This window comes from Miscanthus floridulus, chromosome 11, assembly GCF_019320115.1.
Source record: "Miscanthus floridulus cultivar M001 chromosome 11, ASM1932011v1, whole genome shotgun sequence".
Classification (NCBI taxonomy): domain Eukaryota; kingdom Viridiplantae; phylum Streptophyta; class Magnoliopsida; order Poales; family Poaceae; genus Miscanthus; species Miscanthus floridulus.
Genome location: NC_089590.1, coordinates 76,865,501 through 76,885,238, shown reverse-complemented (window position 1 = coordinate 76,885,238; position 19,738 = coordinate 76,865,501). Strand labels below are relative to the sequence as shown.

General features: G+C 44.4%; 1 protein-coding gene and 1 pseudogene across 1 annotated transcript; one reads left to right on the top strand and one right to left on the bottom strand.

The window, feature by feature from the left end:
- The first annotated feature begins 2,110 nt into the window (after window positions 1–2,110).
- LOC136492243 (anthocyanin regulatory R-S protein-like) lies at window positions 2,111–10,782 on the top strand (annotated as a pseudogene).
- A 1,922-nt stretch (window positions 10,783–12,704) lies between these two features.
- Window positions 12,705–17,539, bottom strand: LOC136493471 (F-box/kelch-repeat protein SKIP30-like). The gene is made up of 2 exons (XM_066489558.1): window positions 17,117–17,539; window positions 12,705–13,987 (listed from the first exon to the last, which is right to left on the bottom strand). Exon 2 carries the CDS (start codon window positions 13,939–13,941, stop codon window positions 12,895–12,897), a length of 1,047 nt encoding a protein of 348 aa, XP_066345655.1. The 5' UTR covers window positions 13,942–13,987; window positions 17,117–17,539; the 3' UTR covers window positions 12,705–12,894.
- Window positions 17,540–19,738: the final 2,199 nt, after the last annotated feature.

Genomic DNA, 19,738 nt, shown 5'->3' with positions numbered 1-19,738 from the left:
GCGCCGGGGAGGAGAGCAGGCCCGAGGACAAGGATGGAAAAGCAACGCGTAGGTGAGGAAGAAACCGGGGGAAGCCACATTTTTTGGCTTGCCCTCCCCTGTGTAAGACACCGAACGGCTTCTCTCCGGCTTCTAGGTGTAAGCCGTTTTGCAAAGTGTCATTTGGCACGGCTTCATCAAAAACCGCTCGAGAAGCCGCTAGATGAGCCGTGCCAAAGAGGGCCTAAATACGAGCCTCTGGCTGAGCCCAGCAAAGCCCGAAAAGGGCCCCGGTTGGCCAAGGCGCCCTGTTGGGCCCAAAACCGGCCAACAGGGCCTAGTGTGAACCGTGTCCGTGGGTATTGTAGCACGCATCTATCCGGGAGATTCCAATTTAGATGGAAAATTAGAATAAAGATTTTTTAATAAAATAAAATAGGATTGGTTTATTAGGAAAGGAGGATCCAAATTTATAGGGACTCCTTGTTTGGATTGGATACAAGTCCTCTAGGAACGATAAATATAGATGCGATGTAACCGTTTCATCTAATTAAAAACATAGTGAAAGCTCTTGGCCTATCCTTCCTCCTTCTCAGCCTCGGTCCTCTCCCTACGCCTCCTCCCCATCCTGCGCCTCCCAGCCCCAGCTGCCACCCCTCGCCAGCCCTAGCCGCCGCCCATGCCAGCAGTAGCAGCTTCACACCTCCCGGGTAGGACCGTGACAGATTCATCATTTAAAAAAATTATTAATAATTCTTTTATGGCGTACAACAAGCAGTTTCCCGGCCAGTCACTTCATGAAAAAGAAATGTCAGTAGTGACGGCGTCTTGTCACCCCGTGCGTCATTGATGACAAGTTAAAAAAATACACGCGTGACTAATTCATCACTTAGTAACAGGCAATAGGACCACATCACTATAAGCACCTGTCACTTATGGCCAAGTAATAAGTATCGGTTTGTAATATCACCCAACACTTTCGAGGAAGTTCAAGTGTCATTTTTCTTCCGTAGGTTGCATTTACTCCCTCCGTTTAGTACTAGTATTAGTGTACTACTTGTCATTGCGTATGTCTTTCTTTATCCGTCACATCGTCACTATTGACCTAGGCCGCCAGCCCCTGTATGTTCATTCTCTTTTCTTGACTACCGTCTTCTCAAACGAGCAACAAATATAACACAGCGTAGCATCCTCATCAATAAACATGCTCTCTCCGTTCCAAAGTATAAGTCGCTTTAATTTTTTTTGTTTATCCATTTTACTACGTATCTAGACATAATATTATATCTAGATACATAGTATAAAAAAAAATCAAAGCAACTTATAATTTAAAACGGATGGGGTATATTATTACAATTCACATCGGTATCAACAAGCACATACATATGAGAATACTGCTCCATTTAAATCAAGAGAAAGATGTGACAAGCACATACATCGGCATTGACAAGCACACAACGTAGCATAAGTTATTTTGACTTTTTTTTCTACATCAAATTTTTCTATGTATCTGGACAACATATATTTATGGACATAGCAATTTTTTTATAAAAAAATTAAAACAACTTATAATTTGAAACAGATAGAGTACTAGTTATTAGTACATGTTATTGGGTATGCCTTTCTTTATCCGTCCGATGGTCAGTATTGACCCAACTCATGTATGTTCATTCTGTTTTTTCTTTGGTTCCCGTCTTCTTCGACGAACAATAAATGCAACACAATTCAACTTGTTTTTTCAGCTTACCTAGAAACCGGCTTGTTCGGCTTATTTTTTCAAGTGGAACAGTGTTTTTCTCTCACAACAATTCAGCCAGAACAGTGTTTTTCAGCCAAGTTTCAGCAAGCCGAACGGGCCCTGCATCCTCATCTCGATGAATATATATTGAACTTTACTACAGCATGCGCGTGGAGGAAATCCACCATCGGACTGCACGGGAGATGTTTGTGCAGCAACGTATCCACCTCCCCTCCGTGTCACACATCCAGCTTCCGCCGCACCACACGGCCAACTCTGGCATCTCTAATGCTCTCCCCCGCCGTTCCCCGATCTAGATGAGTGTACGAGACTAACAAGAGAGGGAGAGAACGTGCACCTTGAGAGCACCTCGACGAGCCAGACATGCTCGTGATGTGCATGACCTATGCTTTTTGTGCTGCCACAGGTTGCCCGGCAGGAGTTTTAAGAGCAACGAGCATGTCTGGCTGTGCAACGCGCACCTCGCTGGCAGCAAAGCCTTCCCCCGCGCGCTCCTGGCCAAGGTATGCATGCGCATTTCTCAGTTGTTCTGACGGGAAAGACCGCTCGATCTGCATTATATTCTCCGTGTCTCGTCTATATATTTTCATCTTTTCTAAACGTCATGTGCCTGAGAATTTGAGTTACATCAGACGACATGCTGGCCATGTGGCACAACCACATCGTATTTGTTCTCTTGTAATTTTTTTATAACTTGTTAATTGTCTTTGTGTTACAATATATTAACTTTTTGTCCTTGTCTAACTATAGAAAAAGATTATAAATTGTTAATTGTCTTTGTGTCAACATCAACATTTATTAGATTTTGTCAGGTATCGAGTTTTTTATTCTCGGATCCGAAAATTACAAAGTATGCATACTCAAATTACAACAAACTAAAGCTGCAATTTTAACCTAAAATGTATGCAATAACCGTCGTATGAAAAGGAGACAAAATTCAGGCACATGAATTTTAGCAACACCCATATATTTTTGCCTTTCATGCATATTTTTCACTAGTCGCGCGGTTGCAATATTTGTTTGTTGAATCATCGTGAACTACGTGTTTGGTTCCTGCATGTGTGGCCTTGGGTGCCTACGTACGGTCAAGCAGAGCGCGTCCATTCAGGTAAGCGCTTTCCATGCTTCGTCTCGTCGGAAACATTACACAGGGCACTTTCAGACTGTGTAGTCTGAAGATTTCTCACTGCTACAACTAACGGCACCCTGGATCGTATTTAATTTCCGCAGTCAATCGTCTGCATCCCCTTTATGGGTGGCGTGCTTGAGCTGGGTACAACTGATACGGTATGTTCAGTTGTTCACTGGCAATATAGATACTACATTATCTGAAAATGAGAAATTTTACAATGATATTAGTATCACCAAACTAAATGATATTGCCAGGTGCCGGCAAACGAAGCCGGCGAGGTCGCAGACATTGTTGTGTTCGAGGACCTCGGTCACAATGCCATGGAGACGATGACTGCCGCCGGAAATGAACCCGTCAGCCTGTTCAATGCAAGCCTGGAGCACACCACGAAGGAGATCGACGACTTCTACAGCCTCTGCGAGGAAATGGACGTGCGGCCACTACCACTAGAGGGTAGCTTCATCATAGTGGACGGGTCTAATTTCGAAGTCCCGTCGTCCCCGCAGCCACCGCGCCCCCGGGGGCTACTACTAACAACGCTGCCGACACCTGAAGCGCACTAGTTGACGGCTCTAGCGCGACCAGTTTCATGGCTTGGACGAGGTCCTCGCAGTCGTGCTCCGATGAAGCGGTAGCGGTGCCGGTCATCGAAGATCCGCAGGAATTGCTGAAGAAAGTGGTGGCCGGCAGCAGAGCTAATAGGACCAACTGTGGTGGCGGCGGGGGCACGACGGGAACAGCGCAGGAAATAAGTGGCATCAAGAATCACGTCATGTCAGAGCGAAAGCGCCGCGAGAAGCTCAACGAGATGTTCCTCGTCCTCAAGTCGCTGGTTCCGTCCATTCACAAGGCAATGAAGATATCTGCCATCAATTTTTTTATCCTTCCGTGTTGATTTGAGAACGTTTGTTCGTTTGTATCAAAACTTGAAGCTTTTTTTTAAATAAAAAATTGGCAGGTGGACAATGCATCGATCCTTGTTGAATATTATAGGGTTTGGGCTCATATTTTATTTAATAAATTAATTAATTCCAGAGCCATATTAAATGCTACGTTACAATATAGTTTTAGTTCCGTATGAGATTTTGACTGATTGTTGACTCAACTTAAATAGGCTACACACCTCTACACCTGTAGAGAAGTTGAAAGAGGCCAAAGGCGTGCCGCCGCCGCCGCCGAGCTGAGTGATGCGTGTCGTGTCGTGCAGGTGTGGGTTGGTTTTGCCACTTGGACTGGCTAAGGAAGAGGAAGGGATACAGACGCTAATGTGGAAGAGTTACTTACGGGTCCGTTACCATCCATTACGGTGGTGATTACTCATAATCACTTCGACTCTTCGTCTTCCTGATCTCTCTGGCATTACCTTCCCTCACATCTCCCTGTTGCCTCACGCGCAATACCACTCCTTTCTCCGGTCGAGTTGCATTCGAGTACTCCCCGTCCCATCATCTACGCGCTCCGAGGTTTGAGAGAGCAGGCCTCCAGAACCGGCATTCGCATCGGGAAACCTGATCGGGTGTGTGTGGGCGATTAAGTTTTTGGGGAGCGTCTCCGTGACTGCTCGTCGTCTTCATCTCTATCGGAACGTCTTCATCTCCTTCCTGGTGGTGCCCATTCTTCCTCGGATTGGCTTCGTCTACTTTCCGGTGGACGTTTGAGGGACGGTACTGCGTACATCTTCCTGCACCGACTGTGGTCCGCGATTTCGAGCAACTCACCATGAGTGGGTCTGGAGCCACCAGTGCCTTGAGCATGGGTCCCTCCGCAGGGTACATCTCTATTCTCAAATTGGTTAAGTTCAATCTCTTTTCCGCTATGATCAGTATGATGTTCATCAACATATTTGTTGCTAATCTGAGTAGTAGTAAAATCACACACGTGCACATATTTATCATCACAAATTTGTTATTATTTTTCTGGATTAATTTTAACATGAAATTGCCAAATTCCTAACAATCCAAAAAACTGATATTAGGCAATTTTCTGTTAGTGGTTTTGCTGCTGCTTTGAAGCCAAATGATTTTGATGGAACAAATTATAAGACATGGCATGCTAAGATGGTGTTGTGGCTTACTGCTATGAACTGCTATCGCGCCACATAGGGAAAACCTGAATAATTTACTCCTGAGGAGGAGGAAAAGTTCAAGGTAGCCGATAACCTATTTTGAAGCATCGTGATTAGTGCACTTCATAGCAAGTATGAGGACAGCTACCTCCGTTACACTTCAGGCAAGGAATTATGGGATGCACTTGATGCTAAGTTTGGTGTTTCTGACGCCGGTAGCGAGCTATACGTCATAGAGCAGTTGTTTGACTACAAGATGGTTGACAACAATTCTGTGGTCGAACAAGCTCATGAGATACAGGCACTGGCTAAGGAACTCGAACAGTTCCCATGTGTGTTGCCCAACAAGTTTGTGGCCGACGGTATAATCGCTAAGCTACCACTTTCTTGGAGGGATTTTGCTATCTCTCTAAAACACAAGAGACAAGAGTTTAACGTGGCTAAACTTATTGGGTCTCTTGATGTTGAAGAGAGGACGAGAGCAAAAAAACACACGTGGGAAAGACGTTGAGTCTTCTAGTGCCAATATGGTGCAGAAGAAAAATTCAAATACATCTCGTAATAAGAAGAAGAATAACAAATAAGAGAACAACTCGAAGCCTAAACAAACAACCACTTTTAAGAAAACAAAGAACAATAAAGATGGTAGTTGCTTTGTTTGCGGGAGTGATGAACATTGGGCAAGTTCATGCCCAGACCATAAATTTAAGCAAGAGAAGAAATCTACAAACATAGTTGTTAGCGAGGCTGAAGGAGGAACATCTAGGTATGGTAATTCTTTACCTACTGTTCTTTCAGTTTGTCATTAGCCTGAGTGGTGGATGGACACTGGGGCTAATATTCATGTGTGTAATGATGCCTCTTTGTTTTCTTTTTATCAGGTCGGCAGGACTGGAGCCTTACTGATGGGGAATGGGTCACATGTGTGTGTTCTTGGTGTTGGTACGGTCATTCTGAAGTTCACTTCAAGAAAGACAGTGTTGTTGAAGAACGTGCAGCATGTCCCCTCCATCAAAAAGAATCTAGTTAGCGGCTCTCATTGTTGTCGCGATGGTTATAAAATTGTCTTCGAGTCCAATAAATATGTACTGTCAAAGTATGAAACTTTTATTGGTAAATGTCATGATTGCGGAGGCTTGTTCCGCTTATGATTGCATGATGATGTGTGTAATAAAATTGTGAACAATGCTATTATCCCTGATGAGTCAAATATTTGGCATTCACGTCTTTGTCATGTTAATTTTGGTTGTCTATCGTGGCTTGTAAATCTGAATTTAATCCTAAAAATTAATTTGGTCAAAGGTTCTAAGTGTCATGTGTATGTGCAATCCAAGCAACCATGTATGCCTCACAAGGCTGCGGAGACGAGAAACTTGGCGCCATTAGAACTAGTCCATTCCGATCTATGTGAGATGAATGGAGAGTTGACTAAAGGTGGCAAAAGATACTTCATGACTTTTATAGACGATTGTACTAGATTTTGCTATATGTACCTGTTAAAAACAAAAGATAAAGCGTTGCATTACTTTAAGATCTATAAAGCTAAAGTAGAAAATCAACTTGAGAGAAAAGTTAAACAGTTAAGGTTTGATCGTGGTGGAGAATACTTTTCAAGTGAATTTTCTGATTTCTGTGTAGAACATGGAATTATTTATGAGAGGACACCGCCATATTCACCATAGTCCAATGGGATTGCCAAAAGAAAGAACCGCAGTCTAACTAGGTTGGTTAACGCCATGTTGAAGACAGTGGGTCTATCTAAGGAATGGTGGGGTAAGGCTATTTTGATGGCATGTCATGTCTTGAATATAGTTCCTACAAAGAATAAAGAAATCACACCATTTGAGGAATGGAAAAAGAAAAGATTAAATCTCTCATATTTGCATACTTGGGGTTATTTGGCCAAAGTGAATGTGCAAATTAACAAAAAACACAAACTTGGACCTAAAACTGTTGATTGCGTTTTCCTTGGTTATGCTATTCACAGCGTTGGATATAGATTCTTAATTATAAATTCTGGGGTACCTAACATGCATGTTGGTACTATCATGGAGTCTAGAGACGCTACATTTTTTGAAGTGATTTTCCCATAAAAAATGCGCCTAGCGCGTCTAGTCATGAACCTATAACTCTCCATGAGCAATTTATTCCAATAGAACATTCTGAGGAACCTCATATGCATAATCCTGAGGAGGATGACATTATAGTCACTCGAAAGAGTAAGAGACAACAAACTACAAAGTCTTTTGGTGATGACTACCTTGTGTACCTTGTGGATGACATACCAAGAACCATTGAAGAGGCATATTCCTCTTCTGATGCTGACTTGTGGAAGGAAGCAGTACGGAGTGAGATGGATTTAATTATGTCTATTGGAACTAGGAAAATTGTTAAACGTCCTTATGGATGTAAACCAATAGGATGCAAATGGGTGTTCAAGAAAAAGCTTAGGCCTGATAGTACAATTAAGAGATACAAGGCAAGGCTTGTGACCAAGGGTTATACCTAGAAAGAAGGTGAAGATTTCTTCGATACTTATTCATCTGTTGCTCGATTGACCACAATTCGAGTGTTACTTTCTCTGGCTGCCTCTCATGGTCTTATCATTCATCAGATGGATGTAAATACGGCTTTTTTAAATGGAGAGTTAGAGGAGGAGATCTATATGGATCAGCCAAATAGATTCGTAGCAAATGGTCAAGAGGGCATGGTGTGTAAGTTATTGAAGTCCTTATATGGCCTGAAATAAGCTCCTAAGCAGTGGCATGAGAAGTTTGACAAAACTTTGACATATGTCGGTTTTGTTGTAAATGAAGCTGACACATGTGTATACTATCGGTATGGTGAGGGCGAAGGAGTGATCTTATGTTTATATGTTAATGACATAATGATCTTTGGAACCAGCCTAAATGTGATTAAGGAGGTTAAAGACCTGTTGTCTAATAATTTTGAGATGAAAGACTTGGGAGAAGCTGATGTTACTCTTAATGTCAAGCTGTTAAGAGAAGACAACGGTGGGGTTACACTTTCATAATCCCACTATGTGGAAAATGTATTGAGTCGTTTTAGATTTAGTGACTGTCAACCTGCTCCTACGCCTTATGACCCTAGTGTGCTATTAAGAAAAAAAACGAAGAATAGCAAGGGATCAATTGGGATACTCCCAAATCATTGGTTTGCTTATGTATCTGGCTAGCGCCACGAGGCCTGATATCTCGTTTGTTGTAAGCAAACTAAGTTGGTTTGTGTCAAATCCGGGAGATAATCATTGGTGTGCTCTTGAGAGAGTATTGCGCTATCTAAAAGGTACTATGAGCTATGGCATTCAATATACCAGGTATCCGAAGGTACTAGAGGGTTTCTGTGATGCTAATTGAATGTCTGATGCTGATAAGCTTTATGCCACAAGCGGATATGTGTTATTGCTTGGAGGTGGCGCTGTTTCCTGGAAGTCTTGCAAGCAGACTGTTTTAACAAAGTCAACTATGAAAGCAGAACTCATAGCATTAGGCACCGCTGGTGCTAAGGCCGAGTGGCTTCGTGAACTCCTTATGGATTTATCGGTTGTAGAAAAACCTATACCGGCTATTTCTATGAACTGTGACAACCAAACTGTGATAACTAAGGTACACAGTTCTAAGAACAACATGAAGTCCATAAGGCACGTTAAGCGGAGATTAAAATCTGTCAGAAAATTGAGAAACTCCGGAGTGATAGCGTTGGACTATGTTCACACGTCTAAAAATCTGGCAGATCAATTCACTAAGGGACTGTCACATAATGTGATAGATAGTGCATCGAGTGAAATGGGCTTGAGACCCACATGAAGTCTATCATGGTGGTAACCTGTTCTATGTGATCGAAGATCCCGTAAAGTAGAATGGTGAAACAAGCCAGGAGTAAGCTGTGAGGAAAGACCCTTAATTAAACCCATGTCAGATGCACTTCTTTCATTTTCTGTAAGGCAGGTTGGTTTTATACCTTAATGTATTTCAAAGTGGCTTATTGAAGCAAAGATGTTGTCCTATATAACATCTTTTGAGAAACACACCTATATGAGTTTGACTGCTATTCACAGTCTATGAGATTTAGGTGATCTCTAGATACTCATGAATGGGCCAGGAGTATGACTTATAGGCTCCAACCAGAGGGGATGTTTTTTGCAACCTAGTATCAGTAAAGGGTCTAGGTGAAACTTATTTCGCACAAAACTATCAATTTAAGGCATAGTCTATTGTATAGTTGTGAGTAAGCGTAACCTTTGCTCTAGGTGAAAGTTCAACTTAACAGTCTCCATCGAAACACTGGTATATCAAACGACAGAGAAAATCGAGAACATTTCTTATGTGCCCTAGAATTTGGTGGGGATTATTGAATATTATATGGGTTTAGGTCCATATTTTATTTAATAAATTAATTAATTCTAGGCCCATATTAAATGATGTGGTACAATATAGTTTTAGTCCCGTATGGGATTTTGACTAATTGTTGACTCAACTTAAATAGGCTACACACTTGTGCACCTATAGAGAAGTTGAAAGAGGTCAAAGGCGTGCCACGCGCGCGTGCGTCGCCGTCGCCGCCGAACCGAGCGAGCGAGCGATGCGATGCTTGGGTGTGTGCGGACGATCAGGTTTTTAGGGAGCGTCTCTACGACTACTCGCCATCTTCATCTTCATCGCAACGCCTTCATCTCCTTCCTGGTGGTGCCCATTCTTCCTCGGATCAGCTTCGTCTACTTCTCGATGGACGTTCGAGGACCTGTAACGACTGTGGTCCGCGACTTCGAGCAACTCACCATGAGTGAGTTTGGAGCCACCGGTGCCTTGGGCATAGGTCACTCCGCAGGGTACATCTCTATTCTCAAATTGGTTAAATTTAATATCTTTTCCGCTATGATCAGTATAATGTTCATCAACATATTTGCTGCTAATTTGAGTAGTAGTAAAATCACTCACGTGTACATATTTGTCATCATAAATTTATTATTATTTTTCTGGATTAGTTTTAACGTAAAATTGCCTAACCTCGCCGAAACGATAGCCTACCTCAAGAAGCTTCAGCGAAGGGTACAAGAGCTGGAATGGGAACTTCTGTCGCGCCCATCCGAAACAACACAAAGGCCAACAAGGCCCCGTGGCATTGGCAATGAGAGTGTCTGGAAGAAACTCTCTGCGGGCTCCAAGTGGAAGAGCCCAGAGTTCGGCGGTGACATGGAGAAGGAGCACGGCCATCCCAGCTGGGTCCTCCCCAAGGACGGCACCAGTGGGCGGTGACATGGAGAAGGAGCACGGCCATCCCAACTGGGTCCTCCCCAAGGACGGCACCAGCAACGTCACCGTCACCGTCTCGGACAGGGACGTGCTCCTGGAGGTGCAATGTCGGTGGGAGGAGCTCCTGATGACACGGGTGTTCGACGCCATCAAGAGCCTCCACTTGGACGTTCCCTCGGTTTAGGCTTCCGCACCAGATGGCTTTATGGGGCTCAAGATACGAGCTCAGGTATCATCTCAGTATCACCACAAGCTAACTAATTAAAACATGGTGATTGCAATAATGCTCTGGTTAATTTGCAGTTGTGTAGCTCTCGCTTGACTTCTTGCTGGTTCGAGAGTTTGTTTTACTGATGATGCTGTTTCTGTTCAATTCCTGCAGTTTGCTGGCCCCGGCGCCGTTGTGCCCGGGATGATCAGCGAGGCTCTTCGTAAAAGCTATAGGGAATCGATGAAGAGACAGCTGAAAGTTGGATATCGATCTGGAAAGCTTCATGAATCGAAGCAAAGTTGTATTTCTTGTGGAAGCCTATTATATTTCTACAAAATCTGGTGTACTTCCTCCTCTTTTTAAGTCTTGTTCTCGCACACCAAGAGTTAAACGGACTCAACTTAGTCCAAATATATACCTATGGTGTGCAATATGTATAATTAGATTAATCATTAAATATATTTTTATAATAATTTATTTAGAGATATAAATATTGTCGATATTTTTTATAAATTTAGTCAAACTTAAGAAAGTTTGACCTGCACAAAAATCTAAGCGACACTTAAAAAGTGATGGAGGGAGTATTTTTGTTTCGATTTTCTGTCGCCAACCATATCCGATTTGATTTTATCACTCCAAAGTAGAAACTAGGGTGGTCTATGCAAAAAGGTAGCGGAGACGGAGCTAGATTCTCTTCAATAAGACTTCGGTTTCTTTTATTTCTTTTAAAAGCATATAATAAATACAGAATGTATATAATCAAAACTAAGCATTACTGTTCGTTTCTTATAGTGAATTTAGTCAAACATAGTTACATATACATATATATCAAATAAGGAAAATCGGATCCGGTGATGCGATTGTAGCTAGTCATTTACTTGTCGTTTTTGCACAAAAAAAAAGGGTTAGTTCTTTTAGTTTGCAATTATGTCCACCTGATTTTACATCCAAATTTGTGTTTGGATGACACTGATGCCCAACCAGAATAATTTTATAACCTCCACGGTCCCAGGCTTTGATCTAGAAGTGCTGACCCAACCCAAAGCAAGGTTTTCTTGGTCGCCGATTTCACAGGAGTCTCTCTCTCGACCTCTTGTGCCCTCGCGTCTAGCGACTCCGAGCGCTGCCGCCGCCGTCACCCCCCGCCTCCACCACCGCTGGTCCCCTCCCTCCCCCCTCCGGTATATCATCGGAGGTCGGAAGGAGTGGGGGATCCATCTTTTTTAATAAGTTTTTTCACTGATCGAGTTTTTAAGGTTAGGGTCTCTCTATACCAAGTTTTTAAGTCTTGGGGATTTATCTCCTCCTCTCTGGCGACGGCGAGAGGGCAGGGTGAAATCGTTTTTTCCATGGCGGCTCTACTGAAGATGAGGGCGACAACTACGGCATCAGCATCCTCACCGGTACGACGACATAGAGACTTTTATTTCTGAACGGTGACATCAAGGCGGAGATGGTGTCGTTGCCATGGAATAATTTTCTTCGGTCTCTTCTTTGTTTTATTGTGGTTAGATCTAGCCACAATGAAGGACTAGGGAGAATAAGTTTCAAATCAGTCTTCCACATTCTTAGGTGGCAGAAAGAAGAAGCTTCTCAACTCCACCTACATAATGTTGGCCGTCGTTCGTTGGGCATTTGTTCTCAAGCATTTTGCCAAGTGTTTGTCTATGCGGTCATCCATATGGCAATACGGTTTTGAGATCTGGAGCTATTCACAGCGTGAGTACAATTTAAATAAAAATCAATTTCTGGATATTTGTGTAATCCAGAGTATTTGTAACATTTTGATGTACCCAGCTATTATCTAATATAATTCTTTTTTTCGTTGAGAAAAAACCCTCCACGGTCCCACAGCTTCGCTTAGTTAATAGTCCCATGACAACCCTGTTCGGCTGCAGCAATAAGATGTTGTTGCAGCCTTCTGGTGCTGTTAGTACAGTGAATTGAGACGGGGGGAAAAAGTCACAGCTGCAGCAACAACCGCTTATTGCTGCTGTCGAACATCAGGTGGATCGTAGACTATTGTTGGGTCGTAGACTCCCCTGCCATCCTGGATCGGGCAGCAGAACGCGCAAAGCTAAATAAGGTCGCGCAGAATTATTGTGCACCTTATTACCGTATTCTCGGGGTGGCGGGGGGGGGGGGGGGGGGGGGGGGGGGGGGGGGGGGGGGGGGGGGGGGGGGATCTCGCAGCAGAAGCGATTCAGATCAGCAAGGTGTCATTTAAACAGCACCTAAGCATGTAAATTCCATATGAAAATGATGAATTATATAATGCGCTTCGGAACACCAATCTGTCAATACAGTATATAATATCTCATTGGCAATCCGACATTGAGGCATGCCCTCAATGCTACAACAGGGGATCCAAAGGGCAAGCGTAATTAACAACCTTTTTGAAAATAAAATAAAACTTAGGACTTCTCCAATCAGTTCAGCAATGGTGGAATACCACATTATCACACTGGGAAGAGGCTAAATCCTCAACAAAGCGCAGCCGCAGATGCTCCCTCGACAATGTGTCATCGGTGACCCTGGTCTCCAGGTTGGTCTCTCACTTGTGACGTTCAAGATATCAACATCAGATAGCGGCTTGATGCATTGGTTTCTCGGCCCAGGTCCAATCACTCCCCCAACCAAATATATGTTGTCACCCACACCAATCATCCCGAAACCGATCCTGCTCTGAAACTCAGATGCGCACGACACCATCTTATCAGGGAAATTCTCACCACGTTGCTTCATAATACAGCTGTTACTCAGCACATACAGCTCTCCACCAACCATCGCCATCGGGCCTTGCAGCCAAGAAAAATCCTCAACAGCCCAATGACTGCCACCATCTTCCAGAATCTGCACTGTCGATAGACCTTTATGCAATACATGCATCTTACCCTTGATGATAAGTCCAGTACATGCAGAACTGTGAGCCAGACGAAGGTCAGGGAGAGGCTCCCATAGGCCAGCTTCAGGGTCATAGATCTCAGCCTTTGATATCGATTTGCGGCAGTTAGTGAAGCCTCCTGCGACGATTATTTTCCCATCCAATGCACAACAAGCAAACATCGCTCTAGCCACAAGCATAGGAGCCCTCTGGGACCACGCTCGGTGGAGCGGATCATAAGACCAAACCTCATTGCTTGCAAAGATCCTGTCGTGATCTCCAGTAAGCGGATCAACTCGATCACTGCCACCGCCAATTACATAGAGCTTGCCAGCAACTGAGGCCACTCCAAAGCGGGCTATGTTCCTAATCTGAGATGGCATGACAGGGAGAGTTATCCACTTGTCTCGTAGGGGATCATAAAGTTGCCACATGTTTTCTGGTTCAAACGCCAACACACACAAGAGCTCTTCTGTCGCGTCAATCTGATTCCGAATTTTGAGAAGTTCACCAGTGCAAACTGATGCTCGCCAAGAGCGGCAAACCAACTGAAGCATCGGATGGAACAAGAATGGCACCCGTGCAAGGCACTGGAGAGCAACTTCGTTAGGGAGACCATCAAGTAAGGTCGATGGCATCGTGCACGATAATACTGCAGCAATAAAGCAACAATACTTATGAAGCCTGCACATAATCAAACATAAGAAGTTAGATATATTGTACAGCAAAATTGGGATTGTACTTTCAACATTAATAATCAGGTGTCCATCTAAGTGCTACTATTCAAACTAAATATGGATGAAAAATAAATTATGTAAAGCAATAGTTCAAAGCAGGACATCAAACACACAATTAAGTAATTAACAAAAATGTGTTTAACTGAGGCTAAAAAGAAACTTGTATGATCAAAGCATCATAGAGCTATTCCCCTTAATATGTGCTGCTGCAAACAAAAAACTATGAAGAGGTTACATAAGAAAAACATACTACCTCCTTCCCATAAAAGATAGAGACAGAGATGTATTGAAAAAAAGAAAGGTGCATTGGGAAGTGAGAATGACAACTAATTTGGAACAACTTCAGAATGCTATAAGGTCGAGTATTATGGGACAGAGGGAATACTCTACTACGTCTTATTTGTAAATTAGCTACGTTGACAATGGGTAGAGGAAAATTTTATCCCAGTACTCAAGCATTTCTACATCGACCACGCAAGATCAGCATAAGCTTCAGTAAAGCTATTTGAAAGCTTTTGTTCCTTAAATTTTTTTAGCATACAATCAGTACGATTATTTGATAATAGATATAGCTTCAAGAAAACAGAATTCATCAGTAATTAGGTTGAAAAGGCAGGAGCTCCACATGGGATGTGGCAGAGCAAACTGTAACTAAAGGGCTTGTAGGTTTTTAGATGTTCAGACAACGAGACATGTTTTTTTATGGTTTATTGGGTTCTATATTCAGCCTTGTCCATATGCTCCAAGACACATGGTGCATCCCTATCCAACTTCCTATGAGCAACAATTTGTGTGTGTGTGTGGGGGGGGGGGGGGGGGGGGGGGGGGGGGGGGGGGACCTACATTGAACAACGAGACATAACATGATGCAATTAACAAGAAATTCAAACAGGGGCAACCACAAAAATGATGCGAAAAGCAGCAACTTTCACCACTTTATCGATTAAACAAACACTTCCCAGTTGAACCAAAATTTGTTCTAAATGCAAAGTATCACAAAAGAAAACTATGCATGGAGGAAACAGATGGTATGTAACCCAGTAAAATTAGGCAGTAGCCATAAGCCTATGCATGTCAAACGGGGCTTAAAAGGAACAATAAAGCAACATGGAAGTCATTTTTTACCATATCATGTGCCAAGGAATATATGATGCAAGGAAAGTAATCCAGTCTAGAATCCCAGACATGAAAATCTCACCAGATCAGTGCCAAAAAATCCACGACTAATCAAATATACTAAAATCCAAGCATGGGCAAATATTGGCTACAATGTCAAGGAAAGATTGCTCAAGAAATGGACAGAGAGTGAAAGGGATTTGAGGCTTAACAAGTAACAACTATATTGACTTCCATGTGTTATTCAGGAACTTTATAGTATATAAGATATACCATTATCTGTCATTGTGTATTTTGATTCATTATTTTAGATGAAAGGAACAAAACAAACACCCCAGGAAAAAAAAGGGAGAACTTTCCTGTAGCTTGGCTGACCATTGTCACTGACAAAAACTAGCTAAAGCAGGAAATGGCGCTGCCTATGTTAATGTTATGTTGTTAGCTCACTGAAAACACCAAGCATGCAAATGATATACTTATAGGACACTTTAAACTACACCAGATATACTAGAAATAGGGATGCAAGTGGGCTGCTAGAGATGGCAACGGGGAATTCCCCGTCGGGGATCGCCTCCCCATCCCCGTCCCCACGGGGCAGAGAAATCCCCGTCCCCGTCAAACCTCGCGGGGGAGGTTTGCTCCCCGTCCCTGACCCCGCACGGGGACTCCATACTCGACGGGGTCCCCGGCCCCGAGCAAGCCAGAGCGTGCCCAGCCAAAATAAATCGATCCACAGACTATACTGTTTCTCTCCCATGAATCGATCCACAGCCAAAAGAAATCACCCATGAATCGAACCAGAAACAAAGGAACCAAATAAGAATGCTCCCATGAATCGATCCAGAAACAAAGAAATCAATTAAGAAGGAACAGATCTGTAGAGACACGATGTAGATCAGCTGAGCTTCTACCGGCAGCGGTGCTCCTGCTGCATATAGCGGCGGCGGCGCTCCTGCTCCGGCGTCTTCTTGGGTAGGAGTCTGAGGAGGGGCGGTAGGGGCATCGGTTGGGCGGAGCCGCGGCCCGCGGAGGCTGGCGCCGCCGACTACCTTACTTGCTGCAGGCTACAGCGAATCGGCAGAAGACAGAGCCACGGAGGGAGCGGACGGGCGGTCGCACGCCGAGTGGAGGGCGGCGCATCCTCGAGTCGCGCAGAGAGACGCATCTCCGCGTTCAGAGAAACGGGTCCGCAGGCCATCCTGGTGAGGGTCGGGTGAAGGGCTGGATGGATGGATAAGATTTTGGATGAAACGTGTCCGCAGGCCATCCTAAGAAATGTTTGCACAACTTTGTGTGAATATGCTGAAAACAGGGATCCACGAATTGCCCTCTACTGGCATACTGGCAAACACATGAAGCACAGGATACATGGGAAGTCATACATACCCTGACCTGCATAAATGTAGCTGAACACTGGTAGATAATGGAGCAGAGCAGGCAGGCGTACGAATCAAGGATTGGACGAATTTGTCGCACCCAGGTCCGATGCGGCTTAACCTGGTTGAGGTGGGGATTTCTTCGAATCAAGGATTGTACGAATTTGTCACGCCCAGGTCCGATGCGGCGTAACCTGGTTGAGGTGGGGATTTCTACGAATCAAGGATTGGACAATTTGTCGCGCCCAGGTCCGATGCGGCGTAACCTGGTTGAGGTGGGGATTTCTGCAAATTCACACGCATGCATGGTCGATAATTTTTGGGGAAAAAATCGAAGCTGGTAGTACGCGTAACAAACCTGTAAATTCAGTAATCACATGCGATCGGAACACAAATAGGCAAATAGCATAGGTTAGGGTTTGGTCGATAATATGTATGAAAAAATCGAAGCGGGTAGTAGGCATAACACACTTCTAAAATCAGTAATCAAATGAGATCCGAATAGAAATAGCCAAATAGCATATGTTAGGGTTTGGGCGCTCTGGTTTCGCGCAGCAGTAAGGGAACAGAAGGGGTCGGCATACCTGGTGGGGCGCCCGTCGCCGAAGAAGGCCCCGTCGAGAGGACCTGGGCACCCGGCTTACGGTGGCGCGCTGCTGCGCAGTAGTCGTCGTCACCTTGGGATACGGAAAAGCAAGGCGAGCACATGTGGCGGCGGCTGAGACATGGACGGGTACCACGGGGGAGAAGGGATGGGGGAGGCGCTGGTATTCCGCGCAGGTAAACCAGACGGCACTGCTGCGGCGCCGCGCCGCGGCGAAGCTGCTGCGGTGGTGCGCCGCCGGAGCCGCGGGTGAGGTGGGTGGAGGCGGCTCGGCGCTGCTGCGGGGCGACGTCGCGGCTGCCGGAGGACGCAGGTGGGGCGGTGCTCCGTCGGTGTCGCGTCGAGGCCGGCGGAGGTTGCAGGAGCGGCGGGTTTTCTCGGTTCCGTCGTCGCTGCGTTTTTATTTGGGTACCGTTACCATTCTGACAGCAGTCATTAAAATTCGTCTATTTTAAGATTTATTATTATACGTTTCACTGAGTTTCGTTATTTTCTGTATCTTACGGTTGTTTGGCCCATGATAGACTTATGCGCATTATTCTATTTTCTATATGGATGATTTTGCTCCGTCCGAAGACGAAAGAGCCCTGCGTTGCACCCGTGGCTCCTACTCTCAATCCCTTTTTCTCCTCACGCTCACTCCGTCTCTCACTCGTCCTCCCGACGCAGCGACGGCGGGGACCCAAACCCTAACCCTAGCCGTCGGTGTCCTGGAGCCCGCGCCCGCGCCTGAGTCAGTTGCCATCGTCGGCGTCCTGGAACCCGCGCCCCAGCTGTCCTCCCAGATCCCGGACGATTGGAGCCTCTCCAGCGACCTCACGGTGGTGTTCCATTGAGCGTAATGGCTGACCCCGCGGACATGGAGCACGGCGAGGAGAGGTATGGATCTCCAACCTTCAATCTCTTGAGTCTGAGTAGCGATGCGAGTAGGTCGAGGAATTGCGCTGACCCTAGTGTATTTATTTGTGAATTGTTTGTTTGCTGCTAGGGTTCGGTTGTTCTCCTTAGAGATTAAGTTGAAGATTTCTGTACTACAGACATTAATGGTAGGAAAGCTTACACGAAGGGTAGTGTGATAAAATGGGATGTGGAGGTAGGATTGTTCACTTTTGAGTTGCTGATGCAAAGCTTGACCAATCAGTTCAAATGGTCCCCTACCCAGAGTCCTTGTGTGTGGTTCTTTGACAAAAGGATGTGTGAAGACGTCAGACTAGTTAATGACTTCCAGTTGAATGATGTGTTTGAAATGTATAAGGATCAGATGCATTGCCAACTTGTTGTAGGAGTTTTTGAAAGAAAAGTTACAGATGTTGGTGAGTTTGCTATCCTAGAGCCTCTTTGTGTGATTCCTCCTATTGAGCATGAGAATCCTAGTCCAGATCCCAATAGGCATGAGAATCATATTTTAGATCCTGCTGAGCAGCCTAATCCTCCTGTTAGCCCTGCTACCAAGCCAGATAAAGGACCAGAGTATCCTTTAGAGCCTAAACTAGAGCCTGGTAGGGAGCCAGACATGTTTGATAATGAGGAGGTGTATGTGGGTGTCGATGGTGAGAGAATGTACATACCCGTACCTCCTCATCAGTACACTAACAATGCACAGACTGCTAACAGTTCTCACCCAGAACCATGTGCTAATGATGATGCAAATGATTGTGGTGTTGCTGAAGGAGGTGTTCCTCTTGAGGCAGAGATTGATGATGCAGATCCACAGGAGGTCCATGTGATTCATGATCTAGAAAACCCCAATATTGTGAAAGGAGGGCTCTTTCCTGATATTGTTGCATTCAGGAAGGCAATTAGGCATTATGCAGTGAAGACAGGCTTCGAGTTTGCTGGTGTGCAAACTGACCCTACTAGATTTATTGCAAGTGTAAAGCAGAGGGATATCCTTGGTGTATATATGCTTCTAGAAATTCTTATGGCAAGACAATAGAGGTAAATTTGTCATTACTGTTGAAGTTGTTTATTAAATTTGTTATTTATGTAACTAATGTCCTATTGCATTTGTTTGTGTAGATCAAAAGGCTACCTTTTGAACACAACTGTCCTACCACAAAACTCAGAGAAGAAAAGATGGTCACCCAAGGTTGGTGTGCAGATAGGTTGGCAGACTAGCTAAAGAAGAATCCAACCAAAGGTGCAACTGAGTGTAAGGACAAATTGGAGGGTGACTATGGCATTAAGTTGAAATACTCCAAGGCATGGTCAGGTATGAAAGTAGCTTTAGAGCAGATCCATGGTAAATATGAAGAGAGTTTTCAGTTGCTTTTCAATTGGAAAGCTCAAATTGAGAAAGTATCCCCTGGTAGCTTAGTAGAGATAGAGTTAGAGAAGATTGGCGCCAAAAACAGATTCAAGAGGATGTTTGTTGCTCTTAGACCATGTGTGGATGGATTCTTATCTAGCTGTAGACCTTTTATTAGGGTAGATGCTTCCTGTTTGTATGGTAAATACAGGGGTTAGTTAGCTTCAGCTACTAGTGTGGATGGACACAATTGGTTGTACCATATCGCTTATGCAATTTTCGAGTCAGAAACTAAAGATAATTGGAAATGGTTTCTGCAGCAGCTGCATAAGGTTATAGGAGATGTTCCAAATC

What these genes read in the sequence shown, in the direction of transcription:
- LOC136493471 (XM_066489558.1), bottom strand. Translation starts at nt 13,941, where the DNA reads ATGCCATCGACCTTACTTGATGGTCTCCCTAACGAAGTTGCTCTCCAG.